General features: G+C 40.1%; 2 protein-coding genes across 25 annotated transcripts in view; both read right to left on the bottom strand.

Moving 5' to 3' along the window:
• Positions 1-2,634: 2,634 nt before the first annotated feature.
• The window catches only part of EPB41L3 (erythrocyte membrane protein band 4.1 like 3), a 97,160-nt gene continuing 75,291 nt past the window's right edge, over positions 2,635-24,503 (bottom strand). For 4 of the 24 annotated variants that reach the window (XM_077184359.1, XM_077184389.1, XM_077184364.1 and 1 more), the window contains exons 13-26: positions 23,365-23,931; positions 19,311-19,364; positions 17,395-17,430; positions 17,162-17,227; positions 16,494-16,685; positions 13,216-13,290; positions 12,701-12,802; positions 10,590-10,712; positions 9,680-10,072; positions 8,529-8,660; positions 7,993-8,091; positions 6,839-6,919; positions 6,456-6,572; positions 2,635-5,221 (exon numbers count right to left, since the gene is read on the bottom strand). In XM_077184359.1, coding sequence (XP_077040474.1) covers positions 6,462-6,572; positions 6,839-6,919; positions 7,993-8,091; positions 8,529-8,660; positions 9,680-10,072; positions 10,590-10,712; positions 12,701-12,802; positions 13,216-13,290; positions 16,494-16,685; positions 17,162-17,227; positions 17,395-17,430; positions 19,311-19,364; positions 23,365-23,931 — 2,031 coding nt within the window. In that variant the 3' untranslated portion in view covers positions 2,635-5,221; positions 6,456-6,461. Of the gene's footprint in view, positions 5,222-5,406; positions 5,610-6,455; positions 6,573-6,838; positions 6,920-7,992; positions 8,092-8,528; positions 8,661-9,679; positions 10,073-10,589; positions 10,713-12,700; positions 12,803-13,215; positions 13,291-16,493; positions 16,686-17,161; positions 17,228-17,394; positions 17,431-19,310; positions 19,365-23,364; positions 23,932-24,503 lie in introns of those variants that run through there. The other 20 variants (XM_077184447.1, XM_077184459.1, XM_077184463.1 and 17 more) reach the window with 15 other exon arrangements.
• Positions 10,719-12,384, bottom strand: LOC143695683 (uncharacterized). The gene is made up of 2 exons (XM_077190423.1): positions 12,367-12,384; positions 10,719-11,952 (listed from the first exon to the last, which is right to left on the bottom strand). Exons 1-2 carry the CDS (start codon positions 12,382-12,384, stop codon positions 10,924-10,926), a joined length of 1,047 nt encoding a protein of 348 aa, XP_077046538.1. The 3' UTR covers positions 10,719-10,923.

Here is a 24,503-nt window from a genome sequence, read left to right as displayed (position 1 = left end):
TCACCTGATGGCCTTTTAAATAGAAAGAAACAAAAAAAATATATTGTTTAATGGATATTCAAGGATGAATTCATCAAAATATTCTCAGAACAAATAATGTTCTGTGAAAATGTGTGGGTGTGTTAGTCCAGTAGCTTAGGATTTAGGAGCTCTAAACATGAGTGGTTAAATTGTCACCACCTCTGTGGCTATATAAAATGATTCACATCTATCTAAGTTGAATATTGATTGGAGATTGGAGTGCAGGAATATAAATGCCTTTAGAAGCCTTCATATGCCAAATGCATCAACTGTTTGGCCAGAAAACCAGGATGTCTGAGAAATTGCCTCCTAAATCCACTGAGAAATGACATCTGGGCTAGAATCACCCTTGATTTAAGGAAACATCATATTAGCTGGACATGTCCTACTGGAAAAGGCTTTGAAAGTTCTTAATTATTTACTTTGTATACTCAGATATATTGCTTTAATTTGTTTCTTTGCATTTTTGTACAATTTATGATACACCCTTCCCCGAGCCCTTTAATGTGCTTTGTCTAATATTGTATATTTTACACTATAGCCACCCAGGATCATCCACCCAATAACACATGTCCAGTACTTTACCTGTGCACTGTAAGGCAAGGCTTGTGTGCAAATACACCCTCTGAGCTGTAATTCAGGCAGCTTGAAAGCTGCACATGTTCTGGGATCTGCTTTTTTGCAGCTCCTGTTAGCTGACATTGCCCAAGCTTTGGTTACACACAGAAGTTTAGAGTCATGGTACACCTCACCACATCAGACAGCAAAGATACTTCTAGAAAATGGAAAAGAAATTCCTAGCCAACTCTGGACAAAAAAAACCCCACCCCACCCAAGAATAAAAGGTTTGTAATTTAAGTTTTGTACTGGAGAAAGTAGAGCTGGTAGACTGTAGAGATAAAATCGAATGTATTTAAAAAGGAAAACAATTTCCAGTGTCAGAACTCCTTCTCATTTTTCTTTTCCCTTTTATGTCACTGTGGTCATGCTCAAAGACAGGCCATTAATTCTACTTACAGTGAGTGATGGTCATTTCAGCTGCAAGGGTGAGGTCACTGATTTATGGAGGTTATAGCTGAATTTGGGAACATGAGATAATGGAAGAAAGTTGACTGACTTTTTTTGTGTAATTTGAGCACATTGGTTTCCCTTTAAACAAGGATTTTTGAAATTCTGCTCCAGAAGCCCTTACAGGAACCATTAGTTCCAGCTGAGGAGCAAGACTGATGTTGAATAGGAGCCAGAAAAAATGGTGGAGGTGGAAACAAAAGGCATAAACCAGACTAAGGTACAGTCTGAACAGGGGCTAACATTATTCCAAGGTAATGGAATAATCTGGTTACAGTTAGTGAATATGGAAAATATTTTTATAGAAAAACTAACAAGATGCCCCATTGTTTGTCTATATGTAAATCCTTGAAATGGAACTACAAGATGCATAAATAATAGTCATTTTAAGTATGAAGGCTGGTGTTTTGTGTTGCTCTGAGGCACTGGAGCAACCACAGGCAGACTTTGCTGATGTAGCACAAAATTAGTGACAAAAGACACAGAAACCCATTATTGGCGGTGTAAGATTGATATGGCCTTTGGGATCTATAGATCTAAGAAAAGTGCTTATTTTTCTTTCTTTAAAAATAATATAAGAAATTGAGTTAGTGTTTCTCAGTTAGTGTTTCACTTGTCCAGCCATAGTCCATCCACAGTACCTCAAACCACCATATAGGACTGCAGGAGATCTCAGCATTGCCTCAGGCATGTCACAAACCCTCAACAGGAAACATTATTAAAAATAATGATTTGATTTCTGGTTCTGAAGAATCTCGACCATTATTGCTCTGGTATAAAAAAGGGGAATGTATTTCTTTAACTCGTCCTTAATTCCTGTGAAGATGTAAATCTGAAACTTGTAAATGGGTTTTCTGATCTGAACTGACAGAACTGTTCTGGTGTAAGGAAAGAAACCTGCAGCAAGACTTGCCAGTGTGACTGCCGAACTGAAACCTTGACTCAATGTCCAATTTATATGCCATGAAGAACTATTTATCAGGAGCTATCATTTTTGCAGATACAAATTGTTGTACAGATGAAGCACATAATCTCACCAACTGCCTAAATCTGCTCTGGGAAGAAATAAGTCTAAGCTGTTAAATCCTTCTTTTGATCTAGTATATGGATTTAGAAGCTCATTAAATGTTTTTTAAATTTGCTTGAGCACAGAAACACCATTATTTGCCATTTGTGATGAGACACCCTTGAAAAACTTCAGGGGCATAAATATTAAGGACTTCCAATTAGCCTTAAAAAGGCTAATTGTTAGTGAGATGTATTCACTCTTTCTGTATGTGTAATGGTCACTATTGCTGTGGTCACTGGCTATGCCCATTCTTGCCTGGTGTGCAAAGCCCTTACCATAAAGGCTCAGAGTAGTCAGTTCTCTCAGGATTGAAGCTGGGATTCCAGTTGTAAGTAAGTAAGACTGCCTCCCCTGCTGGTGTCTGTGTTGGCAATGCTGCCCACAAGTAACACACTGATGGTTTGTTTTCCAGGCTGGTTTATGTTGAGAAGCCAGACAAAGACCAACAACAAATGAGAAGAGACAGAGACAAAAGATGGTTGGTAGAAACAGGCAGGTGCTCTTTATTTCATGTGGCACAGCATTAGGCAGACAACCCAAGAAACAGTTTCTAACAAAAACCAAAGCTATAACTTCCAGGAACCATCCCCCAAACAAGGGTCTACTACCAACAGTGGCACTGAGATGTCCTTGCCTGTCCACTCTCATCTCCTCATAGTTTATATGCGCTTAGGCGGTATCTTAGTGGTGAGTGTCCTTTCCAAGGAGACTAACTTCCTACAATGCAATATCTTTAGACAGCGTACATACTGTGAAGGATCACCAGAGTACAATCTCTTCAAGCCATGCTAAAATATAATGCTAACTCTGGAGAGAAGGCTGTGCGATGGCCTCGTGTCTCTCTGAGGTAATACAATGCTGTTTCCTAGCTGACAACATGAGGGGCACCTGAAGGAGGATCGGTATGGCTTCAGAGTCTATTTTTAAACTCCTGATGCAGTAGCGAGGACCTGGTGTGCCACCGGCCAGGACGGGGTGAGGACCTCCTCCAGCCCCGACTGCCGCTGGGCACCAGCAGCACCAGAGAGCTGAGCCTACTGTCACTCAGGGGCATGAGAACAGAGATGGTCTTGGGCTAGGAGGAGGAGGAGGAGAGGGCCATCAAAGATCACAACTGACCTTCAGCTTTGTTCGGTCATTAGGAGAGAGGTAACAATGACGGGGGGGCAGGGAGGGGTAACATCGTTAGCACTCCAGATTTAAAGGCATGAAGAATGGCTGGTGGAAGGAAGATGTTTTGGAGACTAAGGGCAAAGCTTTAAAAGCCTTGGGATATTACTTTTAATTATTATCTACAGGTTATTCTCTCTATATATACTATTTTTCTTTCTAAATTATGAAAATAAACATTTATTAACAAGTCACTGGGTCAAATCCTGCTCTCCACTGAAGGCAAATCCATTGACTTCAATGGGAGGGAGCCCCGTGTAAACAATGAAGGGCAAATTTGGCCCTTTATGTCCTGAAAAGTCTGCTTGTACCCATTGCCTTTCAATCCTGCGAGGAAATACAGATTGAAGGGTGAACCGATCCTTACAAATTTCTCTTAAACTACCAGGGAAGTGTCAGTGAGATGTGGCAAAGGAGCAAAAAAAAAGAAAGGAACCAATAAGTAATACTGCTTTAAAGAGAATTTTATCCATGTTTCAGAGCCAAAGTACAAAAAAGAGAGTGGATCTGGATCAAGCGCTACTGGCCTTTACTTTCTAAGCAACAACAAAATTCTTCATTTAGCTTCGGTGAAATGTTACACAACCAGAGAAAACAGAAGGAACCAAACAGTCCTTTTCCTTTGCAAACATCGTATGCCCAAAGGTGAACACTGTCACCCCTTTGGATTCTCTGCTAACTCCCACTGTCTGCACAGTGCAGTGTCAGCCACTGAAAACAAAACACATCTACTGTGCACATGAGTGAAACCTCTGGTGTCTTACAAACATAACATTTTGATGTTTTGAATACTAAAGACCACTAGGTGCTTTTAGACACAGAACAATACGATTTGAGATGCATTTACCACTTTTATTTCACTATGCAGAAACATACATTCACCATGTGTTGTGATGCAGCTGACAGTGTAATGGATGCTATCCCTTCCGTGGGTATTAGAGCTGGACACTAGAGAGTTTTCAGTGGACGTTCTGTACAGGTTAAGGCTTGACTCAGAACTAGATAGTAAATGCTGACCAGATTCTCAAACAGATTTTTTTTTTCCTCTGAGAACAAAAGGGAAATCAATAGAAAACCATCACGGTTATTTCAGATTAATAATTTTCTAAAGCTGCAAACTAAGTAAAATACAGATTTTTTTTTTCTCCAAAATAACTACATATAATTTACAAGGTTAGGATCTGTGAAGGGTGACTGGAAGCTGACTCTGAACAATGCTGACAAAAATCATTAAAGTTAATATACTAAAATCATTACTACCTCATAAGGTATTCAGTCAGGTATACAAAGCACACTTTGTAAGCATTTATATGTTTTGATAAGAGTAAAGATTCATCATCGTTTATCGGGCAGTAATAAAACCAGATGAAACAAATATAAGATTCAAGTTGTTTACTGAATAAACTGTGTTATTGGCACATCTAATGTGTGGTAAAACATTATACACAGTACCTATACAGCTTCTAGCATTTTCGGGGTAATCTTCATTTACAATATCCGTAAACAAAAGGCTTGCCACCTAACAAATTTTAATTTGTTTAGACTTTCAGAAACTGTGAAAGGCATGAACTGTTTATGTGTTACATGAGATCACTGTTTATATTGTTTATGAACGTGCAGGTAAAGCTGAAAACTTAGACATTTTAAGAAAATTAAAAATGCTGCTTTTCTGTAATTTTATTGTTGCTTCATGCAATATTGTTTAACTGCTGCTGATTCAGATTGCTTTCTATGGGAAGGTATCTCTGCCAGTTTCTTTATTAACGGTCAAGATCAATTCTTCTGTACTGAAATTTTCCATAGTCAGATACAAGTCAGGAACTGAGACTCCGTATAGGTTCTCGTATTCCTACTGGTATGCATGTCTGGATTCATATGCATTCTAGGTTATTCCTGCAGAAAAGAGAACTGAGTTAATTATTCAAAGCAACTACACTCTTGCAAAAGAGATTCTGTCAATTTGTTCATACAAGAAAAGCTGTTTGAAAATGGCATATCCCACTATAAGCAACTTGGACCAAATCCAAAGTCCACTGACGCCAATGGAAAAAATTAGTGACATCAATAGACTTTTAAGCAAGCCACATTGAGCTGTCTCTGAAACAATTAGCAGAATACCACAAGAATCACAGCTACTCACTCCTTAGTGACTGGTTCCATCTTCCAAATAAATAACTGACACTGAAATTCAGTTTTCTTTAGGGTCTGTATATCCAAAAGCAGGAGAGCCAAAGAGCTTCAAAAGGTGCTGTGCATTATACTCTGTTACTTACACCAAGTGCTAGGGAATACATATTGTTTTAAGAATAAAATGCTGCTATCGATTCAACAAATCTGACAAGCAGCTTTTTCTTCCCCTTCTGCATACAGCATTCAAAGCAATTTGTGCAATGGTGCTGGCATTAAGAGCTTTTGCGTAGCAGGTTAGTATGCATGACATGTTTCTGCACACAGAATAAATATAGAAATATTGAGGCGTCTGTTTAGCCAGCCACTACTGGGGAGCATGCCTTTGCTGAGGAAAAGCTAGACGCAAGGAAAGCTGCATTATCATCTCATCCTGATAAACAATGCTGCTTTAAAACATTAAATGTTCTTTCAAGTACAAGAAAGCCAAGACACCCAAATACCGACAAACTAATTCACTGCGTTTAAAAGCAAGTTGGACCATATCTTTGCAAGTCAGGAATTGAAGCATAACTTTCAACATATCTGCACAAGACATTTAAAAAGCAGCTGTAGGTTTTTTCCCTTGGCATTTTTAAACAAAAATGCACACCTTTAAGAACAAATTGTTTTTGTTCTTAAATGACACAAAAGCGGACAACAGATTTTTTATGACTTCAGAAGTAGAAAATTAGACTATAACAAAGCATGGACAATGAGGACTTTTCAGAGAGCCAACGAAAGCAAATGAGTAGTTTCTCTTTCTCCAGCTGGCACTGTTTAATGAAGACAGATGTCTAGAGCTGAATGTGGTTTACTTTCAAATATCAGAACTGATAACCAGCAATTTGAAAATGCCAGTGAGAGAAAGTGAAGAGTTAAAGGTGAAATATGGTAGGAGAACAACATCTGCAACATGCCAGCCCAGTAAATGCCTAGGAAAATCATCTGGTCCTCTTACCTGTGGTCAATCCTCCCCATCTTCTGGTGTGATTTCTGTCTCTTTATGTACCACTACTTTGGTCACTGACATGTCAGGGTGCTGCTCTTTGGCTTCTTTAATTGCCTGAGCCAGCGCCTATCCCAAGGAAACCACAGAAGGGCAGAAACAAAAAGGAGGTGGAACATGCATGATCAATAGCAAGGTGGAGAGATTCATGACATATTACACAATTTACAAATGAGGAAAATGATTAAAATATGAAATATACCATCACTGATTTAACTACTATTCCAGTTTAATATAAGGCATGCCAGTATGGATAATATCTGTCAAAGCAATGTTTAGAAATGTTCTCTTTTGCAGTCTTCAGGGCAGCCTTTTTAGCAGTTTGTAGCTTTTACCTGATCATGATCAATATCTGCATCTCCTGTGATGACTATCCGTTTTTCAATTCTTGTCTCTGAGATGCCTCCTTTCACAGTCTAGATGGGAGGGATGAAAATGCATGTCAGTAACTCACTTTAGAGTGCTGCTACTCATCCCCAGAATGATCAGTGCAGGAACCCTCTCATGCCTGGACCAAAACAGCTCAAAGAGGGGACAACCTGGACTGCAAGTGAGCAGCTCTGGAGTTGGCCTGAAGGCTCTGAATGGACTAATGACCTCCAGATGTCCTTCCAAGACAGGTAATTTTATAGTTTGAGTTAATCTGCACATGCATCAAAAGAGCTGTTTGTGTGTCAAAAATGCCAAACTTTTCCCATGAAAAACAGAATGAGAGTACAGACAGCCCCATATTCAGACCTATTTAAGTCCAACTGCATGCTTCAGAATGGCATACGGGGTGGCATGGCCTTTGTATGGCTCATCTACTAATGAGGGAACTTCACTGCAGAAAGATGAAATCCTGTACTCAGTGAATATTGGTAGGAGAGCTGTTACAAGACTAAGAGAATTTCTATTTAGGGAGGAACTGTTATTTAAATGCTACCTTAGAATCTGGAAGACAAAGCATGGTTTGTCTGTGCAGATGAACTTTTGGTCTGGCTGTGGGCAAGTTCCTCAGGGTACCACCCAGAAAGAGAGCCAAGGTGTTGGAGCTGACTGAATGTCCTGTTATGGCTACAGGATATGGATTCACTATGTGCTTTCAACACCATGCAGTGCTAATCTCAGGGCTGAAAGGCATAGTCATGTCAATGGAGCCTCATGTTCAGACAAGTTGCTCCTTCCAGGAATATGCCAATATGGTTATACTCTTTCCAGTTCCAGGTAGCATTTGCAGCTAAATCGAGTGTTTCTGTACAGCAAGGTTTTGTGCTTGCATAGACATACCTTAAGGGGTTAGGATTCATGTCAAGTCATTGGATGATGTGTTAATCAATCTCAGCATAGCCAAAGACAGGTGAATAAAGACAAGTATTTATGGTAAATTTACAACAGTTTATCAAGAGAGTATCAGAATGTGTTCCCTTTCTGAAATAAATCATAGAACCAAAGCTAAGATAGCATACACCCTGGTGAAAAAGGAGCTCCCTGTTTTCTGAGGACTCACTTTGGTGATATGTGTAGTAGTTGTAGTGCTGGTGGTTTCAGATGTGATCGTTTGTGCACTCATCAATACACCTGGTTCAGAGTCAGCACCACAATCCACCTAGAAACCAGAAGAGAAAAGCAGTCACCAAAAAAATGATCCTGGGCACAGGGAATAGAGAACTGGACTGTTAAACTTCACTATTTCTACTGTTCTTCATAAAGTGACTATCTTATGGTATGGAAAAACTGCTGTTAGGGCAACCAAATGTGAGTATTTCTCTGTGTATCTGGAGGCTGTCCTTCCCCTCTGGAAGCACAGATGAGAAGATGAACTTTTAAATCTGCAGTTTCATCAATGTTCTGGAAAGGCCCTACACCAGGACGTGAGAGTGACCCTCAGGTAAGTTATTCTTATGTACATCCTCCTCATACTAATATTTAATACTTGAACAACTTAGAAAAGTTCACTCTAAAGCATACACTTAAAGATGGGTGAAGAAATGGGTTCCTTAAAGGAACATTAAATTAGAGCATGTCTTTTGCAGAATTTCTTACCTGAGAAGACTCATATGTAATGGTTTTTGTTTCTGTATGGACTACTGGCACTTCCTTTGTTGAAATTTCAAGGGTTTCCCCACCAGCCGGAATACTGCTGAAACTTATAGTCTCAGTCTTCACAACTGGTGACTGCATGAACAAAAAAAGAAAGAATTGGAACATTTAGCAGAGGTTATGGATTTCTCAGAATATTTTTTTTTTGTTTGGTGCAAAGAAAGAATAGCTAAAAAATGTTCTGCATTAAAAAAAAAAAAAGATAAAATTCTCTTAATTACAGTGGTACAGTCACGTATATAATGCTGGCAACATTTACAAAAACAAAGTCCAAAATGCTCTAAATGCTACAAGAGGCAATGGTCACAACTTGAAAATCAGGAGGTTCCCTGAGAACATCAGGAAACACTTTTTCACTGTAAGAGTGACTGAACACTGGCACAGGTTTCCCAAGGATATTGTGGAATGTTCTTCCTTGAAGATACTCAGAAGAAGCTCTCTGGACATAGTCTTGAGCAGCAATTCACTCTGGATGGCTCTGTCTGATCAGAGGACTGCAGCAGATGACCTCCAGAGGGTCCTTCCAGCCTGAACTGTTCTGAGAATCTGTGATTCTACATTTTCTTAGAATGACAAGAGAATGAATTCTGTCCAGGCTTAGCCTTTTTATCTCTGGGGAAAAAACCCTGCACAAAACAGCTCTTGCAATTCTACTAATGGGGCTAAGATAAGGAACCTTGTCTGTTTAAGACACAGAACATTTATTTATAATTGCATCAAGCATGGAAAAAGCAATCTGTTTCCTGTCTTTGGGAACATGTGAACTTTGCCAACATCGATGGACTTTCCCAAACAGAATGCCAGCTGATCTTGTTATCTGTTGCATAAAATGCCATGAAATTTGGTATTTCTCTGCAACATGAAAAGCAGTTACAAGTAAAACATGCATGGCATTTTGCTAATGATGGAAACCAGCAGCAAGCCTTGCAGGTGACATGCAAGGAGGAAATAAGAGGAGAAAAAACCTGCTTTCTGTAAAAGTACAATCATACAAGCTGAGCACACTTTACTTTCAATGACAGGAATTAACTTAGCCTACTATTAGCCTACATTCACAATTCAGCACAGACATGACCAATTTAACAACAAGTTACCTCAAAATGAGGTTTTCTTTCCAAAGACTCTGAAAGTTGGACTGTTGTTCTGTGCTCCTCCGCCTGCTCACACGAAGCAGCGGCAGCGACTCCTTCCTGTTTGGTTAGGGCTTTCCCAGCCTCCTCCCTTTTTTCCTCCTTGGCCCCCTCAGTCCCAGCAGAGCCCTCCTTCCCTTTCACGCCGGCAGCCACCGCCGACGCTGCCTCAGCCTGGGCATCCAGCGTAAGTCCGGCCACTTTAGCAGGATCCCCGCCTGCATGCACCTCCATCCCATGTCTCTCCTTGACAACTACAGTCTCCTGTACAACCTTCTGCACTGTATCCTGATCCGGCTGAACTGCTTGCTTCATGTCACTGGAAGTTATCTCCTGAGACGTCGTCGTTTCTATTCTCTGCAGGGAAGGAGATAAAAAACCCTCAGCATCAGAAGCAGGCAACACTATTTGTAGTAGCGCCCAAGCTTAATGTACTGTGAACATAAATTTTTAAAAAATGGGCATTATATTTTGCCAAGTTATTTCTCCCACGTTGCATGGATTTTTGTTCTCGGGATGTTATCAGTATAGTGGAAATGGAAAACAAAGCAAGAAGCAAAATTTTTAAAAGTGAAGAGAAATTTTGATCTTGGTGTTCTTCTCATTAGTATTGTGTGAGTTTTACAAAGGCAAAATACAGCACCCCACAAAATGACCAAAATAAAATGAAATAAAAGAAAAGTTGGTTGTAGCCTTTTTTTTTTTTTCTTTTTGGTGAAGCTTCTGTTGTGGTCCATTGAATCAAAAGAAAACACACATGAATACATGCATTAGTTGTACAGTTCCATATTGTGCAAAAAAACCATAAAATAAGAGAAAAGCAAAAGTAATTGGTGCATGGTTATGACATCAATGGAGGGAATCAAGCAGCCACCTGAGCCCAGGTATGGGAAGTAGAAGTAACCCCTCCTATGAACTCAGTTGGTTTTCTGGCGGACTCTATTAAAGTGAAGATATCTGAACCATCCAAGGCTTTTTCACTGGTGGACTGTTTAGTCTAAATAGACAAAGAAATGTAGAGTCATACACAGAAAAAAGGCAGACCCATATGCACAGACATATTAATTGCCAAAACCAGAGGCAGAGAAGGAGGAAAAGGAGAGAAGGTTGCAGGGGCACGGAGAGGTTGGAAACAGGAAAAGAATGGGAAAATAAATCAGAGCGAATTCATAATGGCTGTAGTAAGCAATAGTTACAAAGCGTAGTTGTTAGCATTGGCATTTTGCTGGTTCAAGCAAACCTTTTTTTTTTCCTTTTATTAACAAGCCACAGCAGCAATACTGAATTTCAGTACATAAACCAGAAAGGTTGAAAGCCTTATATAATGCCTGCTTCAGACTGTGAGACGGATTCAAAGTATGAGAGAAAAAAAATAAGCCGGGTTGGCTGCTGTCAACATAAAGCCAGGCAGCAAGAGAACTCAAAGCTAGGGTGGTGTGAAGGGATTGCCTAAAAGAAGTCATGCTTTTATCTTTAAATCGTGGCGTGAAGTCAAAGCCACTTGTTACCACTACTCTTGATGCAGACGACTCAGTAACATAGTGAGCAGTAGCAATGGTAAATGGCTGTTCTCTGGAATATCTCCACTCAGACAGGCTCTTATCTGTCCGGGCAAACGCCCCTGCTTTTACACCTTCTCCGCCAAGATGCTTTTCTGCTTTGCCAAGCTGTAAGCTTTCCAGTGTACCAAGTAACTGCAAATCCTGGTCCATCCTTAGTGTCTTTTTCAAACTCTCCTCTTCAGGACTCTGCAATAGGGATTCTGCTTCCTTTATGGGTGTCAGAGAGTCAGACAGCTTTCTTCTTGTGCTCTGCACATCAGATCCCCGCCTGGCTTTCTCATCAGTGACAGGCTTGAGGACTTCATACTTGGCCACTATTGGAACGATTTTCACAGATTCTTGAACTTCCCTTTCCAGTTTTTGCAAAGTTTCTCCTGAAGGCTGTACTGTTTTCTCGACCTCTTTAGCTTTACTTGTCATGGTTACAATTTTCCCAGATACGGTATCATAGGACTTTCCTAGGGTGAACATTTTCTGCTTATTCTCCTCATTGGATTGTATTTCACTTTCCAAGTCCTCAAAGCTCTGCATTAGAACGGTACTGGATTTTAATATCTCAGGTGCAAAGGCAGTTTTACTGCTCACAGTCACTACTTTGTATGCCAGATTTTTTTCCGATTCACCATCAACTACCTCAGAGGGTATTTTGTCTATAATAACCCAATCCTCAGTGCCCTATATTTGAGATATAAAAGCTAAATTAGAATATCTGCAGGTTTATCTGTACTTCAGGAGAACTAAATTATGAAGACTTTTAAGAAATCATGTTGCTTCTTCTGAAAGCATATAATAACTTCTAGCATTGTACCTCTTAGAGCAGTTATCAAGCAAATAAACAGAATCACCTTAGGAAAAATATGATTTCTTTGCATATTCTCTCTCTTCAGAGGTCCATATAACATGGACCCAAAAATATTACTTTTGCCACACTATTTCTGTATTTGTTTGAAGCAAAATAGCATGTCAGCACGTAATTATAGTGGTGATTGGAATCAACTTGGGGTTAAAAATCACATATTGCAGTGGTTAACAAAGCTACAGTCAAAAACAAATTACAAAAATAGGGCAAATAAGCTCATTCAACTGTACCCTAGTTGTTACAAACATGCTGTTAATGACGTTTTAGAATAGCACTCTTCTGTATGTAGCCTGCACTGAATTTCCTTGTTTTCATTAGAACATCAACGCCCTTCAGGATTGTTTAAATGGAGAAGCACAACACAGCAAACTGTATAAACTAAGCATACTACTAAAAATTCTGAATGAAACTTAATTGCAGCATCTTTTTTCCTCCTCATGCAAATGTGCTATGTGATTTGCTTTGACTATGCAATCAGCATCCAGTTATTTGACTTTAAGACTGTAACTTCTGTATTTAACTAAGCAAATGATGTAGTTTAAAATCAAATGAGTTAAAAATAACCTCTAGGGATGATGGGATACTTTTCTGGATAATGATTTGATGAGAAGTAACCAAAGTGCCAGCAGATTCTCCTTCCTGCAGCTTCTTCTCTATCACACTTGGCTAATAGAAAAACCAATAAAAATATAAAGTTCACCATCACTCAACATAATCTAAATTCAGTTGACAATATAAAGGAAATGCATTCTCGTGACAGAAGTGCCTCATTCCCCGTAACGTTCTCAGTGAGGTTTATGCTGGAAATGCATGCAAACTGCAAACAACATCCAAACTGCACCGTGCAAGTAGATTTCTAACTGGCAAAGAAATCAGTCTCCATTAGGAAGCCATAAGCTCTGGAAAGGACCCATTCCTCAGAATTTGGTCTCCAGATTATATCTCTGCCTGGAACTTATTAAATAATAACAATAAAAAAATATGAAAAGGGAGGGCTTGGAAATGAAAAAAGATAATAAAATAATAAATCATCGCCATCCTTTCTGACTGCATTTCAATGAAGTATTGTTTGTTTTTACCTGCATTTCAAGGAATGTAGTACCTCCCTTCTGCAAAATTATGAGTTTTTCTGATTTTTCTGTTTCTTCTTTGGTCTAATGTCAGGGGAATAAATGATTTTAGTAAATGGAGGGTATATATACTATACTTCACAGTAGCTCATATTTCTCTACAAATTATTAATCTCATGGAAAATTAGGAAACAGAACTAAAGAGAATCATTTTGCAGCATAGAGGTTTCCAATGAGAAGTGAAATCAGTGTCTCTCTATGGAGAGGAGACATGAGTATACAAATGGTATGCACAAGTGTAGCACAAAACCCACCAAACTGAGTAAGACCCAGGTGTGGATGCACTGTGTTTGCTTCATGTCACATGATTTATTTAACTGGGGCTGATGCCAGCTCACACAGCTTCCACCAATAGCCCAGAACAGGCCCCTGCACCTTCACTCTGGGCAAGGCTCTCTCCTGAGTTTGCAGCCCTCTCTGCTGAAGCAGGCAGAAGGTGTGCCCAGCCATGATTTCAGCTCTCTCTTTTTCTCTGCTGGTATTAGAATTCTTAGAAGCACTTTTCCTACAGAGGGAGCTAACTGCTGTTCTATTATCCTGTACTGGAATCTCCTCACTTTTATCCCATCAGCGCTTTCCCAGTGCTATGGGAATAATAAGAGTATCTCTATCTTGGACAACTGGGAAAATGTTAAATGTAGGCAAGACTCAATTTCCCAAGGCTTTTGAGCCCACCTTGTGGGCTGGCCACTGTTGTCATTTGGCCATAAGCCCCTGCAGAGCAAAATGGGTTTCTTGCCAAACCCTTTCTAGTGACTTCAGTAAATACTATACTCAATAGACACGCCAATGGAAGTCCTATAGCTGGCATGATAAAAGGGTACATATACTCAAGAGGAAAGACAGAAATTTAAAGAGAAATATGAAAATAGAAAGGGACAAATGGTTCAACTCCCTGACTGCAAGCAGATGCACAACTCCTTTATTCCTAAAGTGTTGGTTTCATCCAATTCAGGTCAGATTAGACATTGTGAAGGACTTTGTCAATATAATGGCTTTCATGTTCTACAGCTATCTGGCTGTAGATGTATCATGGAAGATATTTAAAACTATAATTTTCATTACTAAGGAAAACCAAATTATTTCCCCATCTGTTCTAAGAAACCAAGCAGCGACCAGTGGCTTAAAGTTAAACTGACCAAACACTCAGGTGCCATGTGCTTGAAGATCATATTTTGAAAAGACATCTTTTCTCCTCTGTTCTTGTTTTATTATAAGAAGGAGCTACAGGTAACAGCACTGAACATATTTTTAAAGTGGATAAGGTGTAACTTCTTTGATTAGCAGAAGGCACTACACTATCTTGACTTCCTCTGCATTTCTTAGTAGACATCAAGATGCTGATTTTGACCTATGGATGGCTCCAGCTTTTTTCTGAAAAAATCCCCTCTCATCAGGACATGTGAACTGAAACCATCTCACTTACTGGGACCAAAGGAATGGCCAGGTGCTATCTACGGCAAAAGTCATTTCAGAGTTAGGCTCTGATAGCTCAAGTCTGCTCTTAATTTTCCACAGAAATACCTTCATTTGGATGAGGTTCTGTGAAACAGATGTATTACTTAGATGCATGTATAATTCTTACCCTTTTCCTTTCCAAATGAATGGTTAAATTCAGATGTGTTTCATCAGGGTGAAGCCTACATAGCTGTGCAATACTTTAATACTGTTTGTATGTTTTAATTAAAACTGTTTATTACATTCCTAAAGTAATAAAGATATTAAATAAACAGGGTGGTGCTAAGTTTGCTTCCCCTGCAATCCTCTGATTCAGGCTCAGCTAGCCACCCTTTCCAAGAGTTCCTTACATCTTTATTATGATAAATGCATCCTGTTCATTGTACTTACAATTTTAATTCTTAGAATGATAAAACTTTATTTTTAACTACAATCAAACCATCCTGTTAGTAGGGTCTGTTATGATTCCTGAATGTGGCAGTAGGAGCAACACTAAAACTCCTCTGTGCTCCCCTCAAAAGGGAAGACTTGAGCACAGAGCCTGCTTTTTACGTATTTTAATCCAATTTGAATGCCACAGTAATGCACATCTGGTGCCAGCATCAGCCACTAGCTATAATGTGGGAGAGGAGGAGGTGAGACCCCTTTCCTTGGCAATGTTCCTTTCCCTGTGAGGAGAAGCTGACACTTGCTACCTGCATGCCTCCAGGGATGCCCTTCCCCAGAGTTATGGGTTTGCAAGACCAACCTCTGAGGTGAGAAAGCAGAACACTCCTTCAATTTACACTTTCCAGACAATTTTTACTGAGTTCCCTAGAACATTATATCAGGGCTGTGGGCACAGGAAAAAATCTCATGACCTTTTATTGGTTTCTAATGCTAAAACCGAGAGGAACCCATAAAGATAATTCCTGTGAGACAGAAACCAGATATCCATTAATAATAGAATAAAAAAATAACTCTCAGGCAGACCACACAAGCTTATTTCTTTTTGCTCCACTGGACTTAAGCCAAGACACTACACTATGTATTTTATTGCAACACATGTTGCCTTGCTACCCCTACATGTCCTTATCCACCTACAGATCAAGTAAACACCAGCTTTTAAACTGGCAAGTTTCTCACAAGCGCTTCAAGAGTGCACAGTGAGCAAGATTTTTTCACACACACACACTGCAGGAAAATGGAGATACTTAGCAATCTGCATTGGGTCTTCAAAGACAGTATCCAGCAGACTGCAGCAACCATCAGGTTCCATATGGAACTGGCCAAGAAGGTCTAATTATTGTCATTATTACTTCCCTGTTTTCAGAGACTGAGAGTTCTGCCCTTTGTTCTGTATTTTTCTTTCAAGCTTGGCACCATAGCTCCCACCTGTCTCACTACACCACTTCTCCCATCCAGTCACCATTGTTTAAATTTCCTCTCCATCACTTTCATGGTTTCTTTATGCATGGCTGGACTTCCTCAAGCTCACTGAACCTGCAACAACGCCTGTATTTTGCACAGGCGTTGGGTCTCAGAGAGACCCAGTTCTGCCACATGGCTTCCAGTGAATTTAATTCTCTATATATACATATATTTATATATGTATACATTTATGGTATCTGCTCTTCCTCCCATCTTTGCTGCTAGAGCCTGCGTCCTGAGAAAAGGGAGGGCCTGCAAGCAGGGATTGGCCCCTAACTACGGCCTCTAATCTAGTGAGAGCTGCTATAAGTAAAATTGCATAGACAAATACATAATGAAGCCTTTCAGCTCACGCTGACCTCTTCAGGCACTAGTGGTTCAATCATAGGAGCATCCTCCTGCCTTGCTGCAAGCCGAACGGGAGATGTGGAAAGCCTCTTCTCCCACTCATTAGACACAGTCGTTTCTGTGGAGGTTTCCAAGAAGGTGCGTTTCAACTCGCTTATATTGGTCTGATGTTTCATCAGATCTTCCTGGGTTTTGTCTAGATCCTAGACAGTTTTAAAAGAATAGAGCAGTTTGTGATACATCCTAAGCCAACCACACTTTAGAGCCAAAACACACAACTTGGTTAGTATAGAGGGAAGTAACAGCTCAGGGAGCCGGGGAGCACAGCACCAACACAACACTCTGTGAAAATGTGGCATTTTGAAAGAGAACAGCATAGCATATCTCGTACAAGTGAGTCTAAATACACTCTTAAAGAGCCTATCCATATCACTATAATTTGCACCTGATAAAGAGGCTCCAAACAAACATACATATGCGCGTGGAGGCACACACATAGAGGCACACGCATATATCGATACTGATAGTACAAGTTAGAGGAGTCATCATAATCTGAGAGAAAAAAATAATCTATTAGCAGGTGGGAGTACACAGTTCATGCATCATAGTGCAGATCCACAGTTTACCACTAAAACTAACACACATGTACGTACATGCACTGGTATATACCAATACCAACCTCTAACATAAGATTACTATGTTTGACATACACATTTTCACCCTGTATTCGCTTAATCAGACTATTCTGAAAGAAGTGAAAAAGAAAGGGAAAAGTAAGGGACACAGTATTGAAAGGATACAAAATGCTGTTTCTACACATTTCTTCACAGAGAACCGACAGTAACATGCTGAAAGAGGCGAACACCTCCAACATTGATACCTGAGCAACATCTAGACCTTTTGTTTCTGTACCTGTGCCTTTAGATCTCCGTCCTCCTCTTGATCCGACTGCCAGCATGAGAAAGATTGGAAAACAACACCTTACCCACTTGCATGAATGAAGGCTTTATGAACATTGGTGAGAGGTACACACTAGGTTAAAATCCCATTTTCTCCTCATTAAGGGTTTAAGGAGAAGGAGTAGACACACTGGCTTTGCACGGTTTTCCTAACTCAGAGCAAACGTCCACTTCTCAAATTCGTGTTTTGTTATCAAAGGGGCGGTAAACATCTTCCTTTTACAAATATTGCTACACTCCACATTCATAAATTTCTATTTATGGAGCAGCAGATGCACCTTCTCACCAAGGTCACAGCTAGTCTAGGATGGAACAGCAACAGCTAATGCTTTGGAATTCTGTAAACCCAGAATTTACACACAGGACATAATCTGGGCCACAAGCAAAGCTTTGCATAAACTCACCATGGGCAAACAACTTGCAACACTTTCTACAGAAAGATGCACATTTTATCTGCTTAAAATGCTATTTCCCTAACCATAGTCCCTTTCTGTATTTCTGTAATTTTATTTTATATTTAGCCTGTATATATTCTTTCAGGCCCTATCATGTGGAATGGCACACACATCCCATCCACTTCGGTGCACATTTTCAAAAGCAACACCATAAGGACTGCCCCAGCAGCCCTATTTCCAAGGGTGCAATTTTCAGGTGGCAGATATACCACACATTTTGAAAATCAGGTATCCATATCCAACTGATATGTGCTATATCTTCTCCTCTAAATAAAGATAGCAACTAGGAATATTAACATGCATTTTTGAGTAACAAACTGAACATTTAAAATGTCACAATTTTATTATTGTTTTACTTTCTATAGTGCTCAAGGCCTATGAGTGGAAGAAGCACTTCAAAACATTTTGTACTTCTGACTCATCTCAACAGACTTTATGTTGTTGAACTGTTTGAATTCTTTTAATGCCCATGCTGCTATTTTATTGTTAATTTTCCATATAGTCCTAATTAGACAAATGACTCATGGGAAAATCTGTTGATTACTTTACAACTCCATTCAAATTTATTCTATTTACAGCCAAGGCTGAATTGTCCTGACGTGTCATACAGAAAATTTTTCCTTGAAGATAATTTTAACAGTCTCAAATATTAATGAGATCCTCCTGAAAACCTAGAGTAGTGTTTGTGGTAAGACTCTGTCTTCTAGCAGATGTCAGATGAAATTCAGCTCATGTTTGCAGCTGCAATCATATTAATTATGAAAGCATTATATGCACTTCAGTGCATATAATAAAATTCAACATAAGGTTGAATTTGCCTGCACAGTCTATGTACCATGTTGTGGACATGAGGTTTCTTAGTGTAAGGAAAATATAAACATTTTACATTTCTCCTCTGAAAAGAATACCTGGACTAGTAGTGGCCATATGTGAAGATTACATACGAAGGCCGTATGTGAAATTACATTAAAGAAAAGACTTAGATATTTAAAATGTGAGAATATTCAGTAAATTTGAAAACAGCTTTTCATTGTCTTTTCCCCACTCTCCCACTCAGGCTTCAGAGTCTAAGAGCAAACAAGCAAACAAAAACCCCCAGGGCACAATCTGGCTAGCAGAACCCTCCGGGTGGGCAGCACTGGCACGGGTGACACTGCCACTGCCCCCCCAGCCACACAACGCAGAGGCCTTGCAGCTTCCAAACCAAACTCAGGAATAAGAGGAGCCCACAGGGAACACCGGAAACTCGGCTCTCCTGGCAAAGCTGTCCCGCTTGCAGGCACGCACATGCACACGCGCGCAGGGAGGGACCCTGAGCTGCCGTAGCAGACATGTGGTCTAGCCCCCAGGGTCGGGAAGAGACAAGGCCAAACGCTCTCCCCTGCCATAGCTGGGTGATGGCGACTGTACAAACCTCGGTGGCAGTGGTCTCACCATCAGCCGCAGTATCCGTCTGCTCACTGTCAGTCTATTGGGTTAGACAAGTACCCGGGTCCCGAGAGGAAGGCAGGAATAAAGAATAAACCCAGCTCATCAGTACACGCGGCTCACGCGGGGAACTGTTAAACTCAACATCCCTGTGAACTGCATTAGCATTGCTTTTCAAACAACGCACATGTCAAAGAAGCAAAATAAAAATGCTATATTAGTAAACAGAACAGACTCAGAGGAAGACTCGAGGCGTACTGTACACAGTATATGGCTTTACTGGAACAAATTTATAAGCCAAACAAAGCATTACTGGAAAACTGTTATTTGAATAGCAGATTTTTTTTTTTCCTTAAGAAAACCAGATAGCTTAAAAAAAAAGGGGAAAAAAGAGACTAATATTTTCTAATTGAACTTTTCCTCCCATAATGAATTTTACAGAAAATTATTGAACTAATTTTTTGTTCTAGCCAATATAAGTAGTGGTTAAATTTTTATCTGGAGGGGAAAAAGATAATTTAAAAAAACAACAACAACAAAAAAGCTACTTTAACAGTCATCTGACTTTCAGCCCCTCATTTGTACAGAGGTTATTCTTGTCTCCACATTTATACACCATGAGGCTGTCTGCATTACCAAGGAGTTCAAATAACCCTACCCCCAGCCCATCTACTGTCTGTGGAGTAATGGTAAGGCTCAGATCCCACTCGGTTCCAATAAAGAGCAGCTGATAATTGTTAATGATAGTAAAAAGAAAGAAAACTGCCATTAAAGGAAGAAAAAAATACTTCTCATTCCATTTAAGAGTATGGATGAAAGCAGGAGAAAAACAAAAGTAACTCCCCCCACCCCCCAAACACTTACTAGGTATGAGTGATAAAAATGAAACAAAGCACAGCATTGAACAGACTGATCTATCCCTGCTTTGCATGAAGAACGTTTTAGTGGAGAACACAAGTGTCAAGATTAAGAGAGAAGGGAGTGGAGGTTACTACAGACTGAGAAGAGAGCTCAAAAAACTACTCTGATGTCAGGTAAGCATATGGAAAACTAGTAAGTAAAGTGCACCCTACTGCCCCAGACTGGCACATCCAAGTTGTTTTGGTAGCAGTGAAAACTCTGGTTTCCATTAGCGATTTTCTGTGGTCCGTAGATAGTAACCCCAGCAGGCAATTTAAAGCCAAGACAACACACATCATCCTCCAATCCCATCAATATGAACAAGAACAAAAGAACAACCTACTGGTGGATGGAGTATCAGTCTCAGCTTTGAATTTCCTCAATTTTTTGGTCATTTTCTGACAACTCCATTGTTTCAAATGACAATGTTTTGATTTGTTTTCATACCCTTGTTTTTTATTCTTTGAAGAGCTTGTATTGTTTGTGTGACAGAGAGAAGAATAAACAAGCATTTTGCACTACTTGCTAAGTGCATGAATGGAAGTGGGATGAAATTTTTCAAGTCATGACCACTCTTGAGACAGACCACATTTATTTTTAAATGGAAGTGTAATGTCAAAGCAGTCTATTAGGCTGGTCCAATTGCTTTCACTAAAGTGCTAGAAAATTGTTTCTTTATTAACAAAGGATCTCATGTCTTTATAACGTTATAGGCAATTGTAAAGATATGGCAATAGAAAAAAAGTATGCATTGTCACTCCTGTTTACAAAAATAAAAAGAAACAAAGAGGCATTAATGCATCTAGGCATTTAAAAAGAATTAAAAATCGTGTCAAGGCACTGTAACACAAGTCTGGCATATAGGGTTCATTTTAAGAATGTGAAGTCAATAGAAAATTAGCTGCTAAGGTAAAAACACAGAAGCTAGTGAATTCCAAGGAGTGAGATTCTGTCTTTGACTGCATGGACTAACTCCAGATACAAGCTCAACAATATAAGGTATTGGTTCAGGATACTGGCTGTAGTCTTCTGCATCTCTCTGTGCAATCTTTTGAGAACTGTGGGGGGCGGGAAACATTCCTATTTCTTTTACCACGAGTGGAATGAAATCCTAAATAAAGCATAAAGCTTGCTTTATTGCAACATACATATCTGCTAATCAGCCAATCAACAGCCATGGAGTCAAAGTCAGCATTACTGAGTTACTTGAAATAAAGATCTGGGGTTATCACAGAGCAGGGAATGGTGAGTTAAGGCTGAGTAAGGCAGGTCTCCTCTGGAGTGAAGAGTAAGGAAGGCCAGGCTCAGCTCCAAGATGGGCTGAGGTACAGCTGAGGTGGGGTTGGCAGGCAGGCGAGGGCTGGAGCAGGACAGAGGCAGCTTCTCCTGACGTGCTGTGGCTGCACCTCTCCTACCTTGCGATCGTAATTGCTGTGATTTGTTTTGCCAATGTAATGCAGACATGCCCGAGTTTAAAACATATTCACTTTCATGCAATATTTTGAACAAGAAATACCCCGTGGATTAGGCACAAGTCTGTGTTGTCTGCCAGGAAGCACTGCCAGAGTAATCACCCTCATAAAAGAGCGATACTAAAAAGCCTATTTTAGATGTTTTTATGCTCAATACTTCCTAACTTTGCTAACAAAAAGAAGCACTCATTTCTGAAAGAGGAACAGACTAATGTATTACATAAACACTGCCTCATTATTGCCTCTAGAGCTGGAAATATATTAATGCTGTTACTGCTATTAGATTAATCCAAGTGCAGAGCTAATGCAAATTGAGACCTAAATGCTGTCTCAAAATAAGGACAAGAAATAAGACAGTAGCATTTTGGACGCCTTTTATCAGAAATCATACATTATTTTTTAGTTGTAAGGCATCACAGAGCCAAAAGCATTTAAAGACAATGTTTTTACAAGACAAATTGATGTGACTTTTGGCTTTCCATAAAAAGGAAAGTAAATCCTGCACCAAGTCTCACAAAACCAACAGCAGCAGATGACAATGTTCAAGTTGGTTATTGAAGAGAGCTACTGCAATGGACTATCAACAAGTGGCCAAGGTGGCTTTTTACATGGCCAGCTGGTCTGTTACCATCTGATCTGGGCTTTTTTCTTTATATACAAAGCAAAACTGTACTTTTGTATCTGAAGTTGAAGAAGAAAACAGAAAATCAAGGAAAACCTGAACTCATTATTTTACTCTTCAACAGAGAATAATCAGGCTCCAGCAAAAACTGAGATGCCAGTTTCTCTGTTACTTAAGCAGATTCCTTTCCTATTTCTGGATTTACCATCACATCCACAGTACCCAGAACCACTGCAGACTCCTGCTGCAGCTGGTTCATCTGCCCGTGATGACCCTGGTGGCTTAAGGCATCAGTTTTGGCAGTACTAATCTAACACTGCAAATGTCAAGGCAGCCCACGTGGCATGCTCCTGCAACAGCTGCAGAACAGCTGTCCCAATCTGACCCCTCGCTGATAAGTTGGATTTAACCATGGGAAAACAATTCAATCTGTAGCAGAGATGGGATCAAGGCTGAAAATCGAGATCCAGGTTTTGCTGGACCAGAAAGTCTTTTCTGGGGTTCAGCTACAGCTGATAGCCTTTTGCAAAAAGCTGAGTCTATCTGGACTTTGAACATACTGAAGTTGGTGAGGGTGCTCATCATTGTTAGGCAGCTAGTCATATACATAAATGTAGACACATATTCATATATTTGGATGTTCAGTAATTATGCAGAAATATACTTAATACCCCCTATTTAGATAACTATCCTAACCCTAAAACTATTCTAAACTGATAGAGGGAAGAAAAAGGTCTTGTCATGTAGTGCAAGTCACGTTGAACCAACTGACACAGTTCAAGCCAAGACTCTTCTACACAGTGTTGTGCCTAACCCTGGGCTCCGAGCTGTACTCCCAGCATGAGAAAAAAATAAAAAAGAAGAAAAAAAAATAAAAACTAAAACAAAAAACAACAACCCCCAAACCAAAAAAAAATCCCTTCTAACATATCAGCACAGACAGAAATGAGGCTCTGAAAGTAGGACCACTATTGCAGCAATCTAACACTGGTTAGGACTGAAGCACTGAACACGAAAAAGAGTGTGTTCGATGCCGAGGTACACACCTCTTCCTCTGAACTGTCACTCAGGTCATTGGCAAGTGAGGCACTCAAGGAGGCCGCCTTGGGCTCCAGGTAGCAGAGGCACATAGCCAGAGGAAAGGAGAGAGTGAGGGCGTATGGCACTGAGAAAGAGGCAGAGAGCAGAAAGAAAAAAATGAAGAGGAAGCAAGGCACGAGGGAGGGGGAGCGGATGGGGAGGTAGTGCTGCACACTGGCAGGCAGGAGGTTGGTTTCAGAGAGGTTAGGGAGCGACAGGTAGCCATCATCATCCAGGAGGGAAGGAAATGACTCTGGAAGTTGCAAGGAGAAGGAAAACAGTGTTCCGCCTTTGCCGGCTTTTTGCTTGTAGCCAAAAGCCACGTCTTGCTCGGCGGAGCAAACTCGCCCCTTTCTGTCAGAGTCTGGCTCCGACTCGCTGTGTTTTGGAGCACTCTCTTTGGGGGCCTCACAGCCTAAGGACTTTGTCCGAGTGCTCTCCTTGCATCTCCTGCGAAGCTTTGCTGAAGATACATGGGGGCCAGGCTGAGAGGATGGTGAAGAGTGGTGGGAGTCAGTGCCAAGCAAAGATGGCTGGTGACAGAGAAAGGGCAGCAAACAAGGCGCAAAAGCAAAAGGACAAAAAGAAAACTGTAATTAGTTAATTTTCTTCCGTGATGATAAATAATATATATTATATATTTAAAATTATAAACAGTATTTTAACACCACAGCTTTCCACTGAATTGAACGGTGCATGTTCCCACGCCACACACCACAGGTATTAGTGAATCACGCTTCCAGCTTACAAAAGGCAACTTCTTGATTCAACATTTGTCTAGTCCTCTGCAGCACAGGATTTACATAAAAGCCTCCATGGCCACATGGGGAGTTTCAGGTGTTGCCAATTTCCACTTACTGCAAGATTGGTTTCTGATAATAAAGCTTTCAAACAAGAAGTATATGGAGAGCAACAAAGAAGGAAACATATTTCTAATACCAGCACTACTTGTGACAGCATTCTTGCAGTCAGGAGGAGACTTGGTGGGGGCCAAATGCTTCCCATCTATGCCTTGGACAACCTCAGCAGTAATAAGTAAAGCTCCAAGTCCTCAATTGCAGTATTTTTAAAAAAATCTAGGCCATAAACCAAATTAAAACACGTT

This window comes from Agelaius phoeniceus, chromosome 1 (genome assembly GCF_051311805.1).
Source record: "Agelaius phoeniceus isolate bAgePho1 chromosome 1, bAgePho1.hap1, whole genome shotgun sequence".
In the NCBI taxonomy this organism is placed as follows: Eukaryota; Metazoa; Chordata; class Aves; order Passeriformes; family Icteridae; genus Agelaius; species Agelaius phoeniceus.
Note: the sequence above shows the minus strand (reverse complement) of the source record. Positions and strands in the feature narration are given on the sequence as shown.